Here is a 19,616-nt window from a genome sequence, read left to right as displayed (position 1 = left end):
AGCATGTGGGATCTTCCGGGACCAGGGATCAAGCCCCTGTCTCCTGCTTTGGCAGGTGGATTCTTTCCCACTGAGCCACAAGGAACGCCCCAAGACCAGCTGTTTAATAAAGATTCCCTTACACCTTTTGGCAACATTATAGCTTGTTTGTTGCCAGCTGGAATTCAGGGCTCTCACATCAAGACCTGACTATAAAGTGATAGTAAAATAAATCTACTTATTAGAATAGTAAGCCTCTGATGATTGTAATGATTTTCTAAGTAAAATGAACTTTCGATGTGAGCAGTACAGCAACCACTCATGCTTCATCACTTTTTTGCAAAGAGAAGCTACAGAATCTATAGGGAAGAGATTTGGTAGAAAAAATATTCACATGACTGAGCCTTCCAAACATCAACAAGCCTTGTTCTAAAAGTCTGAATTACCGGGACTTCCCTGGTGGCCCAGTGGTTAAGGATCTGCCTTGCAGTGCAGCCACATGCCTCGGGGAAACCAAGCCTGCATGCTACCTCTAGAGAGAAACAATTAAGACTTAATGCAGCCAAATAACTATTTTTAAAAAAAAATCTGAATTACTGAGATATAAAAATAGAAGAAAGGAATTCTAGGGAATAGATCACTGTAAATGCATTCTTAGCCAAGACAGAGAACATGCGAATGCAAGGAAGACCAGGTTAGAAGGAGGTCCACTGCAGAAAGGGCAAGCACACACAGGTCAGACTGCAAACTCCCAAAGCACTTCTCAGTTCACCAAGGCCAACACAGGCTAGATGTGAACAATAACTCTCCCAAGCGACTTTACAAGAACGTACCTACTTCACTAAGTGGAAGTGGCTCCGTCATGTCCGACTCTCTTCGACCCCATGCGCTCTACAGTCCCTGGAATTCTCCAGGCCAGAACACTGGAGTGGGTAGCCTTTCCCTTCTCCAGGGGATCTTCCCAACCCAGGGATGGAACCCAGGTCTCCCACATCACAGGTGGATTCTTTATCAGCTGAGCCACCAGGGAAGCCCAATTTTACTAAGATTATATAGAATTTCTGTATGTTTCAAGTTGAAAATTTTGCTTACCCAAATTGCCATGGTAACTTGCTGTATTTGGATGAGCTTTAATTGCTTTGAGGAACAAAGCTTCGGATTCCTAGAAGATGAAACATACACAAGATAAGGTACGCAGTGCAAAGGTCTCACGCACAGTTTTATCGCCTGTGGTTCTCAAACTTTGAACGTGCTCTTTCTGTTCCACCAAATCCTCCTTCTAACACTGAGGAGGCCCAGCGGGGCCACACCGCGTTGCGAAGAGGCTGGGAACGGTGACCCACCGCAGGGTGTGACGGGGCAAAGGTGACAGCAGGAGTCAGGACAGTGGCCGGAAAGAGGATGAATGTGCTAAGGACTCTGCCACCGGCCTCCCGGACGTGGCGGGGATCCTGCCACACCAAGCAAGCAGCTAGTTCAGGGTGCAGGGGAGGATGAACAAAGGTCAAGGCAGGAAAGCGCTGGGCTCTGACAACACCTGTGGAAGGGTCACTTTCGGTCAGCATCCGTGAACTCATTTCCGGGATTCTCCAGGTTAGGAGGTGGGGTCTGGGTAACCTCCCCGAAGAACCCACAACCCCCTGGGGAACCCAGAAGCAGCCCAGTCAGTCGGAGAAAATGAGCAGAGAGAATGGGGGAGAAACAGCTACAACTGGGTCCCCTCTGCACAGGCAGACTTGCAAAAAATAAACACGATACCCCTTAAAAGGTTATCGGTCAGCAAAATCTAGAAATTCAAAAGTGTATACTGAAGCTATGAAACTCCCTGAGTATTCACCTCAAAAAGGAGAGAAATGCATGAAATATCTTCCTGCGGTGTCATTACAGAAAATTATACTGACAATGCTATCTCTGCGGTTCATGGGGTCGCAAAGAGTCGGACACGACTGAGCGACTGCACTGAACTGAATGCGATCTCATGAGCTGGAGAGAAGTAAACAACATGGGACAAATGGGAATTAATCAGTGCTTCTAGGCCTAGTGCGATCAAAATCACATACGGTCCCTGATTCGGGAAGGAAGTACTCCTCTCATGAAAGGACTAAGACGCTGCTTCTAAAAGTGTGTTTTCTGTAACATCTGTGTTAGGAGGCCAGGATGCTGGTTAAAAATGCCTATTTGCTGACTTTACCCAACTGAGTCATGGGGAAGAATAAGCATTTGTAATCTCACAGGCTCCCTCGGTGGTTCTGACACACAGAATTAAAATCTGAGATCAGCGTCATTGGGAATGGAGTCCCCTTCAGTACACAGGGAGTTATGTGCCTTGTGATTCACGGTCTACTGGCCTATCCTGGGAGGCCAGCCACATACAGCTGAACCAGTTTTCATTGGTTAGAAACTTCTAGGGCTTTGCAGGCCATCTGTAACTTCCTGCAGGTGAGGAGAAACCTGGAAGCAGGAAGAACCAATCCTATCTCGCCTTGGGCCAGTGTTCTTTCTGTGCAAAGACCACCAGCCCCACTGCCAGGACAGCATCACAGCTCTGTGCTGGGGAGGGGTTTGGGGAGTCCGCCAGGACTCTGGGCCTTTCCTCCCCTCCCGCGTCTGAGAAACAGCGATGACGACCAGAAAGCACGTGGAGTTGGGGCCACAGAGTCACCTCTTGGGCAGCTTCTCCAGGATGCAGACGGACCAAGCCATGCTGGTAGGCAGCTAGCACGGCTCGGGCGCGCTCTCGACTTAACTAGGCAAAAGTTACGTTTATGGTTCCTGTCAGCTGCTGGCATTCAGTGCAAGAAATCACGACCTGGGGTCCACACACCTTGTATTTCTGGGACTTCCCCAGCACGTTTGCCAAGGAGAACATCAGAGAGTGATCATTAGGTATTAATTCCAGTGCCTCTCTGCCAACAGCTTCAGCTTGGGCTAAATTACCTATGAGCGAAAAATGGAAAACTTAAAAACACGTTTGCGCTATAGCAGTTTTAGTCTAATTAAAGGCTTTTGTGCATTATATACAATTATGAGTAAACTTTGTGATAAAATAAATGTGGAACATGTAACACACACACAACACAAACACACACTCACACAACACACACACACACAACCTACCAGCTGCAAAGCCATGATAGCCCAGCACAATTTTGATATAATATACTAACAGTTTTGGTTTAAATTCTGTCACAGCATGTAAAATCTAATTTTAATTTCCCTCCAGATACCAGGTCTACCCAAATAGGAGCAAACAAGCCTGCAGAATAAGAATATCCCAGCAACCCTTTAATAACCAATATTTATAGTATTGAAGCTCACATTCTAACTTCCTTTAGAAACAAGTGCATTTCTCTCTCCACACTGTACAGATGGCTGACTAGCTTTAAATTCTGCCAAATGAAAACTATCATTTCTTATGGGATGGTTAGATTTTTTTAAACTGGGGAACAGAGAAACTTCCAACTGATTCAGTCTCCCACATGCTAAGAAAACCAGATCATCAAGTTTATTATCATTGTATCAAAAACAAGGATCTCTGAGGGTGGGTTTGAGGGCATCTCCTTTGGGTATCATCCATGAACTTTAGAGCATGGACTTAGCACCGTCCGTTTCCTAAGCCTGGAAGGCATCCTTACTTGTTTCTGGGAACCTCCGGCATCCTAGATGAGGCCCGTTGTCACATGACAGGCTCGAGATGAAACGAGACGTCAGCGCACATTGGCCCCGTTACTCAACACCACCTCTAAGCAAAGGGTCACTTTCCCAAACATTCACATTCCAGTATGTCAAAGGAAACTCCATGTTCTAGATTTTATATTTGCCATGCAAAACACTGAACCCTATTTTCATGTAAAAAAAAACTCCAACATACTATTAAAACACAATCATCTCTATTCCTTAATTATCCAGTGGTGCGGTACTGGGACCGACTGAATCACTACTCCGCACCTGTGTTATCGAGGAGTATGATCATGTTATTCCAGGCCAGGCTGTGCTCTGGCTTCAGCACGGTAGCGTTTCTCCACGCGTTCAGTGCATCCACGTGACGATTCAGATCTGCGTACTGAAAAGAAAGCACGGACTCCTGGCAATCAATCAATATTCCAATTCTCTCTTGCTTTCTCTTTCCAAGATCTAACCAACCCAAACCAAACCAAACGTGCATGTATCGAGCTTCCAAATTTTCATATTAACTCATTTAATTCTCCAAACAATCTCAGGGATGAAGAGAACTATTTCCATTTCACAGATGAAGTAAACTGAGGCACACAAAGAGGAAGTAACTTGCCCAAAGTTCCACATCTAGATATGGGAGAGCAGGGAGTGGGACCAGATGGTTTAGCTCCTCAGCCTACAACCTTGTAACTACAACCCATAACTTAGTGATTCTAGGTGTCAGATTATGTTGCATACTACTGAGGAGAGGTAAGGAAAAAAACGAAATCATTAGTATTTTTCTAGAAAGACTTCATATAGTCTAGGTATTATTTAAGGTATTATTTTAAATGGCAAACAAAACATTTAATGTGATTAAGCTCCATGTGTCAAGCTCACCTTGTGAAAAATGGTCTTCCTGCCTCTATCTAAGCTTCCTATGAAACTGTGAGTATACCAGACATACTTTATGAACTCGCTGGAAAAGTCTTAAGCAAGAACGTAAATCCCTTTGTCAATCTGGAGCCTGTTTGCCTCCCTCAGGAAGGAGAGAATGATATACTGCTGTCTTTTGAGAGAGAATGCTAACATTGATAACAGAATATAAAATGGCTAGTTCTCAATTTACATAGTTAATAAAAGCACACGGAGGGAGAAAGTGATGGGAGTTTTTAGCAGGTGACCTTCTGGCCCTCTCTGAAAGTGACAGTTGCTCAGTCATGTCCCACTCTTTGAGACCCCAAGGACTATACAGTCCATGGAAGTCTCCAGGCCAGAATACTGGAGTGGGTAGCCATTGCCTTCTCCAGGGCATCTTCCCAATCCAGGGTTCAAACCCAGGTCTCCCACATTGCAGGCAGATTCTTTGCCTGGCCCTCTAATTCAGTTCAAATGCACATCTCAACTGAATGGACATGGTTCCTTTAACTGCAAACCAAGTGCATGTGATGACAATTAATCAGAATTTAAGGCTCTTTCCTTATTTACTATCAAGTCTGTCTTTTCCTTAAACAACAGAAACACTGTGACTTGCCCTGTGACCCACACGGCAAATAGGTGACATATTATGCCAGAAAAAGAAATGTTGAATGAATTACGGAAATATCTGTCAATATCCATTTGCTAAAGATGGTGTTGAAATCTCCCATGAGACTCATAACTCTAGTTAAAGTAGTTTAGCCCTTAAATGAGGAAATATGTAAAGTTAAAAAACTCCAAATAATTTAGGTTGCCTAATTATATCAACATTTAATTTCCTCTTTATATTTGATATTTCATTGATTTCTCAGTCAATTCTCCCCAGCAACTAACACGCATTTGAGTCACACGGACAAGACTCATAGGGATTTTCCAGGCAAGCGTATTGGAGTGGGTTGCCATTTGCTTCTCCAGGGGATCCTTGCGACCCAGGGATTGAACCCGGGTCACCCGCATTGTAGGCAGATGCTTTACCATCTGAGCCACCAGGGAAGTCAATTATATCAACATTTAATTTCCTCTTTATATTTGATATTCCATTGATTTCTCACCCAATTCTCTCCAGCAAGTAACATGCATTTGAGTCACATGGACAAGACTCATAATGACATTCTTTCTAAAGCACTCAGGAAAACCAGCATAACTTCGTTACATGAACATTCTTTATGTATTTTATTATTTATTACTATTTATTAAAGAGTAACACCTGACTGAACCAGATAACATTTACTCTTATTTTGCCTTGAACTGGCTCACACAGTAGAAAATCTGCCTGTAATGCAGGACACCCAGTTTTGATCCATGGGTCAGGAAGATCCTCTGGAGAAGGGAATGGCAACCCACTCCAGTATTCTTGTGTTGAAAATCCTGTGCACAGAGGAGCCTGGTGGGCTATATAGTCCATGGGGTCACAAAGAGTGGACGCGATTGAGCAACTAACACTTTTACACACTTGCCTTTTACAGCATCTATACAAAGTAAACATGCATTTTAAGTGAAACAAAGAAAAATGGTGATTTAACAAGAACTACTCATCCAGAAAGTAAACAGGTAAATAAGCATTCTTTTCCTAATACGTCTTTGCTTAGCTTTCTATGCTCTGCAAACTACATTTCCCAGGTTGCTTTGCTACATGGCTCCTCCCACTTAAGTCTCTGCCAATAGGAGTCACAACTGATGATCAGCTGGTTGGACAAGGAGTAGCCCTGTCCCCCATTCTTGCTTTCTCCTTCCTTATTATCCTTGGCAGCATCTCTACAGTGGTCATGTCCCCTCCTCCACAGTCCCAGGGCTGGACTGTGGTTGTTCTATCACCATCTCAGTCTTCAGTTCAGTTCAGTCGCTCAGTTGTGTCTGACTCTTTGCGACCCCATGGACTGCAGCACGCCAGGCCTCCCTGTCCATCATCAACTCCCAGAGTTTACTCAAACTCATGTCCATTGAGTCAGTGATGCATCCAACCGTCTCATCCTCTGTTGTCCCCTTCTCCTCCTGTCCTCAATCTTTCCCAGCATCAGGGTCTTTTCAAATGAGTCAGCTCTTCGCATCAGGTGGACGAAGTATTGGAGTTTCAGCTTCAACATCAGTCCCTCCAATGAACACCCAGGGCTGATCTCCTTCAGAATGGACTGGTTGGATCTCCTTGCAGTCCAAGGGACTCTCAAGAGTCTTCTCCAACACCACAGTTCAAAAGCATCAATTCTTCGGCTCTCCGCTTTCTTTATAGACCAACTCTCACATCTCACATCTCAGTCTTCAGGTGATGGTAATTCCTGAGATGTGCTGCCTTCCATGAGCTCTTAAATTCTGGGGGCACCACCTCATCCCGCTTGTCCCCCTAACCCCACACAGTTTCCTTTTACTCCCCGAATTAATATCATTTTTCCACAAGTGTTTTTCCAACAACTGTATAAGCCGTTCCTCGTACTGACTCTTCTCTAACATACTTAGCATGGTTTGGTTTTCCTGAATGGATCCTGACTGATACAGTCAGTCCTTGCACAATGAACTGTGTCCAGTCACCATTACCATAGTTCTCTGATATCAGTGATGTGTCCCAAATAAGGGCTTCCCTGGTGACTCAGACTGTAAAGAATCTGCCTGCAATGCAGGAGACCAGGGTCCCAAATACTCCAGCTCCTCCCCATTTCCTATGTCACATGAGAACTGCATTATATTCCCTTCTTATCTAGATCCAGACATCAAAACACATTTCTGTCTCCCACTACTAAAGAGTGACTAAGGAGGATTTTTTTTTTCCAAACAGAAACTCTTACGTTAAATCCCTATTATTTGCTAATATATAAATATACTGGTTGAGCTTTTAAAAATTAAGCTCTTAATGCTTTTAAGCTGTCAAGCAGGCAAAAGCTAGATAATTAAGCCACAATAGAGGACAAAATCTTTAAATAAGCAAGAACAGTTGGCAGGAGAGAATGCAAGAAGATTACTTCATGGTAGCACAATTAGTAAACAATACACAGAGAGTGGCAGAAGGTCTCCATACAGTTAAGACTACAGACGATCTTCTGCGTGAGAGTGGGGATGAGTTCCAGGGCCTGGAGCACATCGCTAGAATCCTCTAGTTTATATTCTATCTTCCTTTCTTTGAACGTTAACTTGGCTCATTTACCATAAATTCTCAGTTTTGCAAACCCCAAGGAATTGCAGCAACTGGCAGCTACTGCAGGAAGGAAGAAGACTGCTAAGTATTAGAGCTTTAAAGTATTAACCCAGGACTCCAGGCAGATACACTCACTTCACAAACAATAATGAGAAAAAAGAGCTGCCTCCAAAAAAGAGGAACAAAAAGGAATCAAAGAAGAATTGAGTGGGGGCTGGGGGAGCGACGGACTGGGAGTTTGGAACTAGCATATATAAACTATTATACAGAGAGTGGATGAGCAACAAGGTCCTATTGTACCACACAGGGAACCATATTCAATATTCTGTAATAAGCCACAGTGGGGAAAACAAAGAAGAATTCATGTGGATCTCAAGAATACTATATCAATGCAAGTCCTGGTGCAGACACAGTAAACAGTAATCTCTGCCATAACCACCAAGGCAGGTATTTGGATAACAGCCAACTTGCTTCCAGACCTCCTTCTCACTTCATGAGCTTTGTAAGAATCTACCCTGCATTATATGTGATTGGATTTTCTGGTCTCTACTGATATCATTACAGAGAAGTTGTACTGTCTCTCCTCTCTCCAAGAAAACGATACAGAAGACCAGATTATTTGTGTGTGTGTGTGTGTGAGTGTGTGTATGAGTGTGTGAGTGAGTGTGTGTGTGTGTGTTGGCTGCTCAGTTGTGTCTGACTCTTTGCAACCCAAGTACTGTAGCCTACCAGGGTTCTCTGTCCATGGAATTTTTCAGGCAAGAATACTGGAGTGGGTTAGTAACCAAAATTTCCATTAAATAATCTCAAAGCCCTTTTGTGGGCTCCTGAGCTTTCTTTTATGGGGGTGAGGGGTGGTTCCCTGTAAAAACGCAGGGAACCATCCCTTGAGACAGGAAAAAAGGAAAGCTCAGAAATCACATTATGGGTTTGTTTTTTTAAATTTCAGTTTTTATCCGTGTTTTAAAAAACAGAGAAGCCAATGTTTATCAGGAAGTAACCCCTTGGAACACCGTTTTACAGGGCACAAAGGGACTTGAAAAATTGTAATTTACTCCTTAGTTTAACCTGTTGCCTTTATGATCTCTTAAACTTGGCTAATTCGAGTTGGCTTGCTCTCTAATTAGAGCTTTAAAAAAAACCCCACATATTAGGAAACCAAATAGCTACCTTCAACTGAGATAAGTGTACGTGAGAGGACTTCCTAAGATGTAGAGGGCAAGAATGGGTGTTGCTATTCTCATTCTTTAAGTGTCTTTTAAAGAAATGACTTATTTTTGGCTGTGCTGGGTCTTCATGGCTGCTAAGGCTTTTCTCTAGCTGTGGTGAGTGGGGGAATCTGTCTCGTTCTGAGGCGAGGGCTTCTCACTGTCCTGGCTTCTCCTGTTGACCAGCGCAGGCTCCAGGGGGTGTGGGCTTCAGTGGCTGTGGTTCCCAGGCTCTAGAGCTCAGGGCTCAGCAGTTGTGGAAACTAAGCCAGATGCTCTGCGGCACGTCAGATCTTCCCTGACCAGGGGATCGAACCTGTGTCCCCTGGATTGCCAGGTGGATTCCTATCCACTGGGCCACCAGGGAAGTCACTCGTTCTGTTTTTTTCACTTGAATGAGTTTAATCAGTTTTGCTTCTTCTGAAGTAATACAATATTTCAAATGACCTAATCACTTTCTTCTGCCTGGTGACAGTCAATCCTATGAGGCCGGACTAGGTTCTTCCTGATCAATCTCTGTTTTCCCCCAAAGTACTGAGGATATAGTGCTAGGAAAAGAATCCACCTGCAACGCGGGAGGCCTGGGTTCGATCCCTGGGTTGGGAAGATCCCCTGGAGAAGGGAACAGGCTATCAAACTGTGGTGTTGGACTGCAAGGAGATCCAACCAGTCCATTCTGAAGGAGATCAGCCCTGGGATTTCTTTGGAAGGAATGATGCTAAAGCTGAAACTCCAGTACTTTGGCCACTTCATGCGAAGAGTTGACTCACTGGATAAGACTCTGATGCTGGGAGGGATTGGGGGCAGGAGGAGAAGTGGACGACAGAGGATGAGATGGCTGGATGGCATCACCAACTCGATGAACATGAGTCTGAGTGAACTCCGGGAGTTGGTGATAGACAGGGAGGCCTGGCGTGCTGTGATTCATGGGGTCGCAAAGAGTCGGACACGACTGAGCGACTGAACTGAACTGAACCCACTCCAGCGTTCTGGCCTGGAGAATCCCATGGATGGGGTCGCAAAGAGTCGGACACGACTGAGCGACTTTCACTTCACTAAGAGGGCAAGTACCAAACAGACGTTACAATGATAACTGTATAAAGGGGAAACAAAGTCACGCTTTTCCTCCGCAGCGGCAGGGCACCGTAAGCTCACCAGACGCCCCAGGTTGTAGTAACAATCCGGGTATTTCCTCCGGTGCTTGATCGCCGTCCGGTAACTTTGCTCCGCGGCTTGGAACCGCTTCAGGCTGTTTTGTACGATGCCTAAATTCATCCACGCGGCAGCGAAGTCTGGCCTGGAAGGTGAACGAGGCAAAAAGAAAGCATCAGCCCCAGGAGGCAGGAGCGCCCATCCTCGCCATGAACACAATTGTAAGAGGACGCTTACTGTATCTGTACAGCCAACGACAGCAGCTCCTCCGCTTCCTGAAGCTCGTTCCTTTCTTTCAGGATGTTTCCCAGATTATTCATGGCATGGACATACTTGGGATTTAATCTGGAAGTGAAAAGAGAAACCAAGCCCGCAGTCTTCCCCCAGCTCTCAGGCACTGGCAAACCTAAAGTAGAGGTCCTCGCGGACAGATTTTTAGCGCTAGAAAGTTACAGTAAGACACGGATACTGTAAAAACGGCAAGCCGCTCGCAGTACCTCACCGCTTCCCGGTAGTATCTGATGGCCGCGGTCTGATTGCCTTTATCAGCCAAGTTTTTGCCAACGTTGTAGTGAACCTGAAAAGAGAGGAAAACCTTGGCTGTCGGCTGCCAGGCTTCTTCGTTTGGACCTGGGAGGCCCATCATACTTCTAACTGAAAGCAAAGAATTGTTGTTTGGTCGCTCAGTTGTGTCCAACTTTTTGGCGACTCCATGGTCGCTCACCCCACTGTAGCCCACCAGGCTCCTCTGTCCATGGGATTTCCCAGGCAAGAATCCTGGAGTGGGTTACCATTTCCTTCCTCGGGGGATCTTCCTGACCCAGGAATTGAACCCATGTCTCCTGCATCTCCTTCCTGCATTGGCAGGCGGATTCTTTACCACTGAGCCACCAGGGAAACGGGTCACAAGTATTTCTCCATCATCAAACGTTCCTTTTGGAGGCATACAATGTAAAGGCCAATAGGAGTCTCAGAGATGATGCTACAGAAATGCACCCACCTGGTGAGTGCTGCGTGATGATAATGACAGTGACACAGGCGACCAGCAGGTGCTGACGCGCTGCTTTGGTGTCACTAAGCGTCTTATCCAAGGTTGTGGTGCTGGATTTGAACCCAGGCTCCAAAGCCTGTGTTTCTTCTCCCTGCATCACATCCATTTCTGAGGGGGCCAGATGAAGACGGGGCAGCTGCTCAAGGCAACTTCTAGACCCACTCACAAACTCTGCTATTTCTCTTCAGGTAAAATAATGCTTCTTTGGGGTGTTACGGGCTGCACTGTGACCGCAAAATTCATGTTGGAGTCCTAGCCCCTCGTACCCCAGAATGTGACTGAATTGAAAGACGGGGTCTTTAAAGAGGTCCTTAAGTTGAAACAAGGTTCTTTGGGCCCTGATCCAATCTGAATGGTGTCCTTATAAGAGGAGGAAACGGCGACACACAGGGAAACACCAGGGATGCCCGCGCACAGGGGAAAGACCACAGGAAGTCCACGTGAGGGCTCAGCAAGAAGTCTGCGAGCCTAGGACAAAGGCCTCTGGAGAAGCCAGCCCTCTGATGCCTTGGTCTTGGACTTCAGGCCTCCAGAGCTGTAAGAAAACAAAAGTCTATTGTTTAAGCCACGCAGTCCATGGTGTCTTGTTATGGCAGCCCTAGTATACTGATGTAAGGGCTTCCAAGGTGGCTCAGTGGTAAAGCATCCACTTGTCGATGCAAGAGACACAGGTTCCATCCCTGAGTCAGGAAGGTCCCCTGAAGGAAGAAATTCCAACCCACTCCAGTATTCCTGCCAGGAGAATCCCATGGTGAGGAGCCTAGTGGGCCCCAGTTCGCAGGGTGGCAAAGGGATTGGTCGCAAAGAGTTGGGGATGGGGGAAGCAGAGGAAAGCAGAGGGTGAGATGGTTGGATAGCATCACTGATTCAACGGACACGAATTTGAGCAAACTCCGGGGGACAGTGGAGGACAGAGGAATCTGGTGTGCTACAGTCCATGGGGTCACGAAGCTTCGAACACGACTTAGCGGCTGAACAGCAACAGCGGCGGACTGATACATGGTGAATTACAGTAATGGCTTGAGTATAGTCAGGTGGCATTATATCTGAACGTTCAAAAGCCCTTCTAAAAGTATAACCACATCCTGCCTCATCAATCTTCAAAAAATACTAAGATTTCTAGAAGGGTATAGAACAGTGCGATATTCCTTAAGCACATATGTAGCAGAGATTTGTTTTTTAACTCCCAATTTTAAAGTCTGTATTTCTATTTTTATCTCCTTGCACACAAGGAATCAGAAAACAGGAAAATCATGGGTGACAGAAATGTGTAATATTGTGCAGCACACTATATAAACTTCCAGAACCGAATTACTGTCTATCCATAGGTATCACCGTCTTCAAGTTACAGCTTGGAGAAGGCTATGGCTGGATCATGGGTTTGGAAAAGTGTGCTCTAAATGGTTTGATTTTGGGTTTGGCCCAGTCCCAGCCCCAGCCCCAGCCTGGAAGTGTTAACTTCACTCCTGTCCCGCACACAAAGGGAGACTCCAACCTGTGAATGTGGATGTGCCTATGGCCCCCGGAATACAAACACAGCTCCTACACAGACTTCAACTCAGCGAGCTCCTGCCACTTCCTGGGAAATTCTGTTTTCTCAATCAAATGCTCAAAGAGCTGAACTGCCCTCTGCAGTAGAGCTGTTGTTCTGTTAGACCAGGAAATCAGCAGAGGGAGGAGGGTGCCTCTGCAGAATCAGACTGCAGTGAAGTCAGTGGAACCAGTTAAAGATCAGAGAGCCGCCTAGAAGGCAAGCTGCTCATAATTACGACTGGAGAACAGGCTTACGCAGAGGCCAGCCTTATCCTATGGGTTATATGCAGGGACATATTTGAACAGAAAATCCACTTGAAAAACCAAAGCAAAACGCTCAGAAACAGTTTACTTAAAACAGTTTAAAGAATGATTTTTGTTTCCATGGAATGTAAAGGATTGAAAAAGCCTGCTGATCCTTGAACCTTCCCTCCAGTCTTTGTGATTCACACGCCAAGGCAACGAACCAGGACAGATAAGACCCCCAGTCAACGACATGTAAATACAAACGAAGTGAAAGCATCCATAGGGGAAGAAGGCACATTCAACACAGTGCTCAAACCACTGTTTCAAATTTCCTGTTAACACTTGATGTTAAAATGTTTTAAACACATAAAAGTCCTATAACCCCCCCTGCCTCATCCTTAAGGAAATACCTCATTGTGGTAAATGATCCCTTTCATTGTTTAACAAACTTTAACATTGTATCCCAGGATTGATATAAAATGCCACATACTTTCAAGCCTCGAAAAACGAAGAATGGCTGCAAGTATAATCAGATACTTGGTATCTCATCCGTAGTAGGAATTTAATTTCTATTTGGCTCAGTTCAGTTACTAATACCAGGAGTTCCTACCAGATGCAAGGCACTGTGGGTAATTCCAGTGCCTGACCAGGCTCAGCATGGTCGCATTTGTAAATCTGGGCCTGGTCTACGGCAGAGTGCCAACTGCTCAGTTAACAGTCAGTGGATGGAAAGTGGAATGAGTGCAGAAAATGCATCTCCTGCAATAGAGTTGAATGAAATCATCCTAAAGGAGATCTCTTCCCTGAAATCAACCTAGCTTTTTTCCAAGGGAAAAAAAAAAAAAGTGTAGAGAATTTTGATACACTTCAATTTATAGTCCCAAGTAAAACAACACCACCAAAAAACCCAAAACAAACAAACAAAAAACCAACTCTATCTTGCTCATACTAAATGTGCTTAGTTGCTCAGCCATGTCTGACTCTTTGCGACCCCCTGGACTGCAGCCCACCAGGCTCCTCTGTCCATGGGGATTCTCCAGGCAAGAATACTGGAGCAGGTTGCCATGCCCTCCTCCAGGGAATCTTCCCAAACCAGGGACTGAACCCAGGTCTCCCGCATTGCAGGAAGATTCTTTACTGTCTGAGCCACCAGGGAAACCCTATACTGAATGGAATCACTAAAAAATGTTCCTGGAAAGGCTAGTCACTATTGGGTGCACTTTGAAGATGAGATCTTATGTGTATGTCTTAAATTTAAAGACGAAAACTGCACCCACAGGCACACGATTGTGTGGGTGTCCGTCTGCACAGCCCCTGAGTTTTCTAGCCTGTGATATATGAAATCGCTCACTGGGGCAGCCATGTGGGCTCAGACATCACACGGTCCCATCCCCGCTTGTTCCCCAGGGTAATCTGGGTGCAGAACTATACCAGGTCTCTACCTACCATCTGAGTTACTAACCCAGATACCGTCAGCTCCATCTTTCTATGCTTCAGTGTCTCCCATTTGGAAAATTAAGGTACATAATAACCTCTCTCTAAAAGCCTTCGAGGGAGGATAATGGAAATTAATGACAGAACCTCTACAAAGAAGTGTGAGTTCCTTCTGGGGAAGAAGTAAAATAGAAGGGGTAATCACTGCTATTCAAACAGAAAAGTAAAAACAAAGCAAACCTATTAACATTTATGAAATTAAATCACAGGCTGATTTACTTTCAGTAGCATAACATAAATGGCTAGGTCAGCAAATCAAATTGACAATAAAAGGCTGAAGTAATTCACTCTTTTATCTAAGCCTCTTAACTACAGAATACGAACAGATTTTTTTAAACCAAGGGAAATACAAACAAGGAGTCAACACGTTTTATATAATACTATCCTTCACTCCAGGGTCACAGTAAGACATCGACTATTCATTAGATTTCTTCATATAGTTTCACCTGAAATCACTGCTTTCTCTTAAGCATAGAACGTGGAAATGAGATAGAACTTCATGGTGCTTCTATTGCCCCTGCTCCAAAGAGGATCGCTTTTAAGTATCTGAGGAAGTTCCAATCCTAATGACACCAAAAGACATCATTATTAATCACATAATGCTCTATGCATGCTAAGTTGCTTCAGTCGCGTCTGACTCTTTGCGACCCTATGGACTGTAGCCCACCAGGCTCCTGTGTCCATGGGATTCTCCAGGCAAGACTACTGGAGTCGGTTGCCATGCCCTCCTCCAGGGGATCTTCCTGACTCAGGGATTGAACTCCCAGAGTCTCTTATGTCTCCTGGGTTGGCAGGAGGGCTCTTCACCACTAGCGCCACCTGGGAAGCCCTAATAGAAAATATTCTCACCTAACTCCGCGGCCTCCCCTTTTGAGCAAGTATCATTCCCTTCTTTTCATGTAATGGAACAGCTGATACTAAAAGGAGCCTATGAAGACAAACATTTCTTGAGCACCTACCATTTTCTAAGTACCATGTCAGGGCATTTCAGAGACCACATTCATGAAGGCCTCACGACAAGCCCGGGGGACAGCCATGGTGCCCCTCCTTGTCACAGATAAGGCCGTTCAATGTTCAAAACCATTTTGCCCAAAGACGCACAGCTGGGTAAGTGAAGAGATGGAGTTCATCAAGGATACAAGTGAAACAAATTCCTACCAGACCGTGTCAACAAGAACACTGCCCATTTTAGAGTCTATGCATTTTATTTTTACCTAATCTGGCAAAAACAATTCCAGGCAGAGAAGCCACAGGTGATGGAAACGTGCGTACTGCACACCACATAGCATCCTTTAAATTCCTAAACCAAATTGCTGTCCGCTGGTAGGTATTATCATCTTCCAGTTATAGACTGGAGGAGGCTGGAGTGCATGTTTCAAAAAGTGTGCTCTAAGAGGTCTGACTGTCGGTCTCCCCAGACCTGAGCCTGAATGCATGGAGTTGCCCACCTTGCCACCACCTTGATCCATGATCGGACCAACTGGAAGATGAATAGAAACGTGTTTAAGAAATCTGCTATTTCCCTGACATTGTCTGGATTTAACGATTCCTTTTTAATTATTTTGGCTGAAGTGTAACTGTAATAAACTTTGTCAAGATCATGAAAGGAAAAAAAAAAGAATGAAAAAGAAAACCTCCAAGTCTATGACCAAGGTCATATTCCAGATTCTCCTCACTCAGCTATCGAACTTAAAAGCGTGGCAGCCAACATACCTTGGCATTGAGCGGACACACAGACAGGGCGCTTCGGAAAAGATGGTCTTCGCTCCGCCACTCGCCGCTGCGAACCACACATCTCAGCGTGTTTAGGAATAAAATTCCCAGGATGAGAGCAGCAATCAGTTTCTTAAGAAGAGAGGGACACAGGAAATGTCATTAGTAAACCCACCCACCGTCTTGGTCAGGAACGGCACCCACCTTGCTGGGCCAATACCTTTTTTTTCGTATGTTTACTGAGCGCTGCAAATCCAAACGTCAGTAGCATGCAGTAGCCGGCGCTGGGGAGGTACAAGACCCTCTCAGCCACCACAAAGCCCACTCGGAAGAACAGGTTACTCGCGGGAAGGAATGGGATAATGAGGAATCCCAGGCCCAGCGTGAGGATCCTGGAAGATGAGAAGTAGTTAGAATGGCTACTTTTAGAATTCTCAAGAAAAGTGTTCTACTCTACATGAAATCCAGACACCCCTTCCCTTTTTTCTCTTTTTTTTCATGCCAGCAGTTAAGAAGAGGTATCAGCAGAGAGGGTCTAACTGAGTACCATTAGGATAAGACAGAAAAATCTTACTAAGGCTACTTAGCATCAAGCATAAGAATAAATCTTAGAACTCCACACGTTCACATGAATAAAGTTAGAATGATTACTTAGAGCAGTCTTATGAACTTGCCTGCTTCTAACTATATCTCAAACCATATAGGTGTCAAATATATTAGCCCAAATGGGCTAATTGGGATATTGGTCCCAGTTAGTCCAATTTAGTCCCCTGACATTTAACAGAATGTATCCAGTGTTCTTGCTGGGAGAATCCCAGGGATGGGGGAGCCTGGTGGGCTGCCGTGTATGGGGTCGCACAGAGTCGGACACGACTGAGGCGACTTAGCAGCAGCAGCAGCAGCAATGTCACTTAACTGGTTTAAACTTTACAAGATCTGAAATAAACTCATATCATTTGGGGATGCTCCAGCGTAAATTTCAGTTGAGCAAAAAGAAAGCTGAGAGCAGCAGGACACTTGTGGAAGCAGGTAAGCATTCCCAGAGTCCCAGGTGATGTTAAGAGGGTGAATCAGAGGCTGGGTCAAACAACAAGGTCCTTCTGCACAGCACACGGAACTATATTCAAAATCCAGCGATAAATGGGAACAGAGAAGACTGTGAAAAAGAACACATATGTGAACTGAGCCACTCTGCTGCACAGCAGAAGCTAAACACAACCTTGTAACTCAACTACACTTCAGTACAATTAAAAAACCAAACAAAAGAAGCCCGGTCAAATTTGATAGCTCCTTCCCACAAACCTGTGCTTATCGTGGTAGAAAAATCCTACTGGCACATGCACAGCCAATTGGGACAGAGGTTTGTCACCCTTTAGAATTACGAACCAATTTAAGGCACAGGGTAAACTCAAAACTGAATTTATTTTGAGAAATTACTCATCTAATTCCAGAAACACTTATGCCTAAAGGAAATCATCTTAAATAGTTTTCTTTTCCACAAAACAGGTTTTTCCTCCCAATTATTTTCTCAATAATCTTCCCTCCCCCTGCCCCCTGCTTTTTTTGGTGAGAAATAAGTCTCTTTGGGGTGGCAGCTTATTTTGTACAAATAACAAGAGAAGGAATCGCTGTCGCATCCACCAGGGCTTTCTGAAGGGGAATTGTGAAAAGATGGGCACAACACACATCAATTACACTCTCTGTTCAGACCATAAATTACTCTCTACCACCTATGGCGAGAAGGATCTCAAAATGCTACATCATGGGGGAGAGGTGGGGAGATGAAGCAGTCATCGGGCGCCCCCTCCAGTCCACTCCCCACGAGTTGAAGCCAGCCATGGATTCCGAGTAGACAGAACTCATCCTGCCCAGACATGTGCATCTCTACTGAAACACCCGTCCTTGCACACAATCATTGCGGTGATCCGCAGTGCTGGATTTAGCAACACGCTCAGACTCCACCCAGTGCGGAAGTTAAAATTCAGCTCGGCCTCTTACCTTCTCTTGTGGCTGTCTTCAGAGCACAGGGCTTGGCATATGAGGCCAATTAGGCAGAACCAGAGTGCTGCCAGAGCAATCACCCTCCAGTCCCCGACGGACTTAATGAGGGGGATGCAACCCATTGACCAATCAAAACACAGCCACCAAGGGCACAGCAGCAGCCAGGCATTCAATGAATAGTAGTAATTATAGTTTATGGCCTGCCAGTCAAAAGAAAAACAAACATGTGATACTGAACTTGGAAAAAAAATACATATATATATCTCTCCTAGCTTCCCTTTGGAGGCCTTCACGTTTCTGCTCAAGGAGCCCAGCTGTATAAAATAAAATGTTGCTACTTTCTGCCCTGGGCACTAGGCTGAAGTGTGCAGTTGACTAAATGCATTGAGGTTTTTTTTTTTTTTTAATAGATAAAAAAATACAGTAAAGCCACCAGACTCTGCTTTACATTTGTTATATTTCTGGGGATGTTATGTCCCAATTATTCACTGATGCCCCAAGTCCGTGACCCAGGAAACCTGCTGTCCAGGGGTCTCTCACGTGTCTGACGATATAAGCAGAGGGTTTTATGGTCTTAGATTTCTGTCTGTATGAAATGCACAGCTAAGAAACCTTGCCTTCAGAAAAAGCAAACCTTGACAAGAAAGTCTGGACAGCGTTAAGAGTTTTAAAGACACCACCACTAGGGACTTCCTGGTGGTACAGTAGATAAGAATCCACCTGCCAATGCAGGGGACACGGGTTCGATCCCTTGTCCGGGAAGATCCCACATGCCTCGGAGCAATGAAGCCCGTGTGCCGCAGTTACTGATCCTGTGCGCCTCTCACCGGTGCTCCGCCACGAGAGAAGCCACCAGAATGAGAAGCCCGTGCACTGCGACTAGAGAGCAGCCCCGGCTGGCTGCAGCCAGAGACAGCCGCACAGAACACAGACTCAGTGCGGCCAGAGACAAACGACTTGTAAAAAGTCGTGCTAAACGGAGAAAGATACCATCAATATTATATTTTATCCTAACCTCAACACGTCAATTTCCATTATACCAAAAGTAGGTTAGGGGACAATTTAAGGAGTCTGGCAAGAAACCTGACGTTTTCTAAGCCACTCCTCTTGATTTCCTTTAGAGTGAAAGTGAAAACAGTAGTTGCTCAGTCCGTGTCTGACTCTTTGTGATCCCATGGACTTCAGCCCACCAGGCCCCTTGGTCCATGGAATTCTCCAGGCGAGGATACTGGAGTGGGTAGCCATTTCCTTCTCCAGGGGATCTTTCTGACCCGGGGATCAAACCCAGGTCTCCTGCATTGCAGGCAGATTCTTCACCGTCTGAGCCACAAGGAAATACAAAGACTTTACACCCTCTCAAAGCCCTGATAAAAACCTGGTTTCACCCTAGAACTTCCTTGGTGAACGGAAACACCCGTGGAGGTGTTCTGATTAAGGGGGGCTTTTGTGGGTATGTTGGGGAGGGAGGTGAGGAAGAGGAGGG

At 45.3% G+C, this 19,616-nt stretch overlaps 1 protein-coding gene across 2 annotated transcripts in view; it reads right to left on the bottom strand.

The window, feature by feature from the left end:
* TMTC4 (transmembrane O-mannosyltransferase targeting cadherins 4) overlaps positions 1-19,616 on the bottom strand; it is a 59,078-nt gene that overhangs the window by 4,622 nt on the left and 34,840 nt on the right. For both annotated transcript variants that reach the window (XM_070380774.1, XM_070380775.1), the window contains 9 exons: positions 18,131-18,333; positions 16,353-16,524; positions 16,133-16,264; positions 10,593-10,672; positions 10,333-10,440; positions 10,099-10,240; positions 3,928-4,042; positions 2,804-2,916; positions 1,072-1,141 (listed from right to left, as the gene is read on the bottom strand). In XM_070380774.1, the coding sequence (XP_070236875.1) occupies positions 1,072-1,141; positions 2,804-2,916; positions 3,928-4,042; positions 10,099-10,240; positions 10,333-10,440; positions 10,593-10,672; positions 16,133-16,264; positions 16,353-16,524; positions 18,131-18,333 (1,135 nt within the window). The remainder of the gene's footprint in view (positions 1-1,071; positions 1,142-2,803; positions 2,917-3,927; positions 4,043-10,098; positions 10,241-10,332; positions 10,441-10,592; positions 10,673-16,132; positions 16,265-16,352; positions 16,525-18,130; positions 18,334-19,616) is intronic.

The sequence above is a fragment of the Bos mutus genome, chromosome 12 (genome assembly GCF_027580195.1).
Source record: "Bos mutus isolate GX-2022 chromosome 12, NWIPB_WYAK_1.1, whole genome shotgun sequence".
In the NCBI taxonomy this organism is placed as follows: domain Eukaryota; kingdom Metazoa; phylum Chordata; class Mammalia; order Artiodactyla; family Bovidae; genus Bos; species Bos mutus.
This window is presented reverse-complemented; position numbering and strand designations above follow the sequence as displayed.